This window comes from Gigantopelta aegis, chromosome 11 (genome assembly GCF_016097555.1).
Source record: "Gigantopelta aegis isolate Gae_Host chromosome 11, Gae_host_genome, whole genome shotgun sequence".
Classification (NCBI taxonomy): domain Eukaryota; kingdom Metazoa; phylum Mollusca; class Gastropoda; order Neomphalida; family Peltospiridae; genus Gigantopelta; species Gigantopelta aegis.
Window position 1 is genome coordinate 16,177,735 of NC_054709.1, and position 6,081 is coordinate 16,183,815.

At 33.3% G+C, this 6,081-nt stretch overlaps 1 protein-coding gene across 3 annotated transcripts; it reads left to right on the plus strand.

The window, feature by feature from the left end:
* Nucleotides 1-367: 367 nt before the first annotated feature.
* LOC121385276 (probable basic-leucine zipper transcription factor F) lies at nucleotides 368-5,250 on the plus strand. Of its 3 annotated transcripts, none has more exons than XM_041515888.1 (3): nucleotides 368-565; nucleotides 926-3,024; nucleotides 4,662-5,250. In XM_041515888.1, the coding sequence occupies exon 2, from the start codon at nucleotides 971-973 to the stop codon at nucleotides 1,829-1,831; it is 861 nt and encodes a 286-aa protein (XP_041371822.1). In that variant the 5' UTR covers nucleotides 368-565; nucleotides 926-970; the 3' UTR covers nucleotides 1,832-3,024; nucleotides 4,662-5,250. The 3 variants fall into 3 exon arrangements, with proteins under 3 accessions (XP_041371822.1, XP_041371821.1, XP_041371819.1); XM_041515887.1 differs by lacking the exon at nucleotides 368-565 and having other exon boundaries at nucleotides 588-2,111; nucleotides 2,942-3,024; XM_041515885.1 differs by lacking the exon at nucleotides 368-565 and having other exon boundaries at nucleotides 588-3,024.
* Nucleotides 5,251-6,081: the final 831 nt, after the last annotated feature.

Below are 6,081 nucleotides of genomic sequence, written 5' to 3' on the forward strand. Positions count from 1 at the left end.
TTACTCTTCCATAGTTATTATTTTTAATTTAATTGTGTATAAATATTGCAAGCATTCTAAAAATATTTCTTAAAAACAAACAAAAAACAAGAATACACCAATGATATTCGAACAATTTATTTCCCCTTCATTGTGATTTACTGACTATGGCGTATGGATATTTGTAACTTTAAAATATTAATGCATTTATTGTATTAAGTCAGTATTATGAATTATAGAACGTTAGTATTGATATGTATCAAAACAGGTGTTTTTTTAGTAACACACTTTTAACGAAATATATAAATGGCCTATGCACTCTCTTTTACTGTATAAAGATAAAAAGGTAATTTGGCTACGATCGTACTAAAAACGTTGAAGCACCTGTCTGCGCGTAAGTTTCTAAAAATAAACTGTCCCTATAGAAACTTATCACGTGACTAACAGTAACCAATCCACAGGAGTAAAATTTTGCTGAGACACGCATACGACAGCTATACGTTTTTTTTATATTTTGTCGAAACGCAGTATTTGTTGACCATCAGTCGAGACTTGTGCATTACGGAAAGAAGCTGGATTGTTCAAGGTATATTTACAGTGTTGATGGTTTATCGTTTAATGTTTTAAAGAGCAAGCGGCACGTTTTTATAGTTCGTAGGCGTTTATTTTCGTAAGATATTGTCATATTGTGAAACTTCGTTTGGCGACTCTTTGTTTGCAGTCTTCAACTCGCAACTGTCTTGTGTGTTTTTAAATCTGATATTTAAAAAAAAAAAAAAAATCTGAAATGGCTATTTCATTTGATTCTGAATTTGAGTCGATCCTTGCTCAAAGTCCTATTTTTGAAGGACACGAGTCCCCAAACTCTGACGTCATCATTGACGATGTACCATTTTGTAATTCCTTGCTGGAACCAGGTAACTTTTTACTTTCTGACATTACACAGGGCAAGAGTGAAAAGAAGTCGCCATTCCACGAATCTGATAGCGGAATGTCGGAAGATTTAGGCAGTCCGGGAAATTCTGACGCCGATTTGCTTGATGATGAGCCATTTTTCCAAGGAGCAGATCAGGACCTTTTAGATTACTTTGGCGGAGGAAGTTCTAGTGATGAAGATGTTTCCGTGACTACCAAACTGAGGAGTCGTATTCGGAACAAAGAAAATGTCAACTTGAATCAAAATGTAGTGCAACTCAAGTCTGGACATGTGGTGTGTAATGGCAAAACTAAAACTGTACCCGTTAGAAATGTGACACCCATGTCAAGACCAAAGGAGCCATCGTCTGTCGAATTAAGCTTAATAAACAACAACCCACAATCGTCGAACATCAAGTCTGTGAAGGTTGTAAAAGTGATCACAACTTCTCCAACCACAGACAGTGCAACTGAAGCTTGTGAGGTGATTAAAGCATTGGAAGATAGAAGCAGAAAAAATGCCCAGCAAGCAAAACAAAATCGGGAGAAGAAAAAGGCCTACGTGCAAGGGCTTGAAACCGATATCAAACGGCTTCAGACTGAAAATAATGAGCTAACATCGAAAAATAAAACTTTAACCAGTCGCACCACAGCTTTGGAAGAGGAGGTAGAATATTTGAAGAATGTTCTTGCCAACGAAAGTTCGTTGTCAAAACTGCTGAAAAACATTGACAGTGTGAAAGGCGTGAGGTTGAGTTCTTCGTTCCAGTCAAGGAAACGCAGTGCTGCCCTGGATCATTGTTATGATACAGAATCACCATCCAAACGACCTCGACCTTCAACAGCTGGCATCTGTCTGCATGTAGACAAAGATGATGTGTCTCTGGAATTCTGTTCCCATTGTTCACGGATGGCCAAGTTAGATGAAAACAAGTGAAAACGTTTTTTGTTTGCCATGAACTTGGCGATGTGCTATAAAATAAAAAAACCCATCCCTATCTCATCATTCTTTGATGAAGAAGGTTATCACGACACTCGTGTGACAACTCAGTGGGTCCATTCAGAAAACAGATCACCATGGTGATGTGCTACATGAAACCTCACGTCAGATTTTTGGACAACGAAAGTCGTCATGACATTACTGTGACAGCTCGATGGGTCCATGTTGAAAACTGATGAACATGAAAGAGGGAGAGAGAGAACTCCATGATGTTGAGGTTATCGGGTCTTGATGATTTATTGTAGATCTATATCATTGGGATCATTGGTTTGTTGTAACTCGTTGAACTGGGGCCTAATTCACAAAGGTCTCTTAGGCTCTGCTAGAAAACAAAGCATTGCATTGCGAGATTGCAAAGTTGTGAGAGAGTAGTGAATTCGGCCCCTGGTAGACAAGTAATTGATCATGTGGTGTCCTAATGTAAATTAGTATGAAGTTGATTTGTATATATGCATAGTTAAAGGTGGTTACGTAGTGCATTAAATGTCAGCGTTTAATATTGACAGGGTTACTAGAACCGCCTATTAAGTACTTGACTGGTGTACGAAATACACTTTTGCTAGTTTTGTAATGTACATGTATTTGAAAATTTACTCTAATTTTGCAGTGGTGTTGATGCATGAACATACTTGACAAGTTTCAAAACAAGGCTTGAAATTGAGAGGGAGCAAGACAGAAGAGGCTACTGATGCTCAAAATACAGTTTTTAAAATACAGATTCAAAGCAGCTTTTACACATCTGATAATTTATCAATACCTGTCAGTTTTTTGTTTTTGCTTCAAGATTAAATTTTGTAAAGTAAAGATTGCTCCCAATCAATGAAATGAATTTTGAGCCTTGCAAAAACAATTTTTAATGCTTAAATGCTCCATTCAAATTGGCAAAAACACATTGGTTCATTATTACACCAAAAAACCCTGTCAGTTTCGTTCACTTCAAAATTAAATTTCTTATCTAGATGAAATAAAACTTGTTGACTGTTATGCATTAATTCCAAAGCATAATGCATTGAGATCATTACTAAGCCATTAAAAGTTTCTTTTTAGATGACTGCTGGGCTTGATGAGAGGAGATTTGAGCAGTTCATGTTGCCGTTCAGATCGAGATTCCAGATTTTAAGATTGATTCGGTAAGGTCCCTTCCACAATTTTGAGCAGATGGTCCGTGCAGAATAGAGTAGAGAACGATGACATTTATAAGCATGAGAAATATCCTTGCTTGGTCATTCCTACTCTTTTCCTGCATTACAGTGCAAGCCAGAAAATAAATTGTTGATCTAGATAGCAAAAATAAAGTAATTTTTCAAGGGAATTGCCTAATAAGTTATTTAGAGGGTCTGGGAGAGTGCTGACTGCATAATTTAAAATAAATAAAAATAGTTTGATGCATTCTCTTGAATTTATTTCGTATTTGTGTTATTGGCATATTTGGACAATAAAGAGGGTATATAAAAAAATATATATATCCGGTAAAAAAATTTTTAATCAATAATGTGGATTGATGTTTATTTTTAATTTTAGTTTTTTCGCTTTCCAAATTCCGATGTTGCTAATTAAAAATGAGAAATCTCTGGCTTGCATTAGGACTTGAGCTCTCTAGCACTAAATGTGGAATTTAGGAGGCCTGTACTGTAGTTGTTACGAAGTCTTAAACCTAATATTCCATTTGCAGATCTATAATTATGAAGATCATAGCCCAGGTCTAGCTCTGGGTGTGCAGAAACATTTGCCAAATTATAAACTGAACTTCAAAAATTGTACAAATAGTTATTTTTTTTAACAAAATACAAATTAAATTATTTCACCAAATTGAAATAAACTTTGACAGCTTTAAAAATTCTCAGTTGGCGAATCTGTCTTGTGCCAGAGCTAGCCCTGATTGCATGGTTTTCGGTTTGTAGGGGCAGTTCTTGAAAATTTAATTGGGACATTAAATGTGCTTTTATGCTATTGAAAATGAGCAAGTTTACTTCCTTTGGGATGGAGGTGAACATTCATGTCCATTTCAGTGATAAAAATCTACATTTCCCAACAAATTAAGGGGGTGAAAAACATGGTTTATTTGTGATGGATAATTTCAATATGCAGTTTAATGTTGATATTAAATATATACTGAGATTTGTTTTGACATTAATCATACTTTTTTGTTACTGTTATACAAAGCCACATAGTTTATTGAAACATTTATTTTTGAAATAGATAAAACTTTCAATCATGCTGTATTGTGGGATTATTAAGTATCTTTATGTTGCTTACTAAGTATCTTTATGTTGCTTACTAAATAACATTTGTTTTAAGTAAAACAATTTTGTAGTTAAGATGAATGTCCGATTTTGTTTTAGTTTAGTATATAACATTATGCAAATCCAGTCTTTAGTGCTATTTATTTTAAGTGGAAAAAATTTGATATTTAAAAGAGTAATGTTTTTTATTGCATGTTTGAGAAATTGGATCTTTCTTTTTTTATCTTCTTTTTTGCAAAGAATTGTTCTATTTGGACGATTCCGGTGTAATAGTACATTTCCAAGAAGGTTTTTTTTTATATACCATAATACTATTACATTACACATGTCTTCTGATGAATAAGGGCAAACAAATGTATATATTTTGTATGTTTTTAGAATAATTTTTGTTTACTTAATTTAGACATGGTTCATTAGAAATTTTTGTTTTTAACACACTAGGGTGATGATTGTTAGGTAAAATATTTGGTTGTTTGTGTATGTCTTTGAGACAAAATATTCACAAATGTCTTTGTTATATGCAGTTAATGCTCGAGACTGGGAGAGGAGATGCTTTTGTCGACACATGAATGCATTGAAAAACTAAAACGCACACATCATTGTGCTGAGAATTATGGGTAATGTGAGTCAGGTAAAAAAAAGGGTTCAGGTAAAATGTGATTGATACAAAAAAAATGTCTTAAATTGATTTGGTATTTGATTTGTAATAGCTAACATTGTGCAAGTATAAATGTAAAAAAAATGAAATTGTTAAATACTGTTTTTGAAAACCCCACAAAAAAGTTTGATCTACGAGTAAGAAATTAGAATTTAACATGACCATATTTTTTTTTTTTCACAGTTCTGTCGTTTTGGGGATATTGCATAAATTAATTGCTGCTCAAAGAAATTTATATCATTTTTGTCTTGGGGAAGATTTTTTGAAGACTTGTCAGAATTGGGAATTTGTCGCTTTTAAAAATAAAATCTTTTTTTCAAAAGGGGAACAACTGTAGCATGTATTTATGTGTAATAATGGTTAAGATGATAGTCCAGTATGAAATTATAATTTTTTTTATGTTTTATGTGGAATTGTTTTGCAACTTCTGTAAATAAAATGTTTATTGAATTTCTCACAATTTTCATCTTTGATTTTTATGTTGACATGTATGTATGCAATAATCTTCTACTTTTCTTCAGATGACTTGGTCCAGTTCATTGGAATTTGAAAAGTGATCCATGCTGTCGCAAACATAATAGTACACTCGTCGTTAATTTTAAATGAAAGGAGCAGAATGTTCACACCTTGGCATATGGTTTAATTAGTGGCTAGTTTGTTATAGATTATTGCATGAGCAGGAATGTTGTATCAAATATATGGAATTAGGTTAGGGGTTGTATTATTTCTCTAAGCGAGAGAGTGGCATAAAACAACCAAACTAAACTCCAGGTTTTATTAGCTATGTTTCTAGGCTGAAGAAGATTCCAGCATCATTCTCTAAAGGCTGTCATTTTTTATTCCCAATTTTGAAGTAAAATATTTCCAATCTGAATGTAATTACATAATGATATATTTTGAAACAATTGACAAACACTTCCCACTCCTTTAATGTTTCATAATGCAAAATGGATATATTAATTTGTATAAACACAAGTACATGTATAGTATTACTTGATTTAATTCTAACTTGGCTTAACCTTCTGACTATTGCAACCGAGATAATACAACTGAGAATTTAAGTGAATATATTTGACTAAAAGTTATAAACTTGTACCCACTCGATATGCTTTCATGTCAGAAATTAATCCAGTCACGGTTAATGAGATGTTTGTTTAATAAAACGTAGTGTAAAATGATGCTAAACTTGCCAAAGTGAAAGTCATGAGAGTCAAGTACAATTCGAGAAATAAAACCCAGAACTCGGTAAAATGTGTGTGCCACTTGAACAAAGTGACTATTTTTAT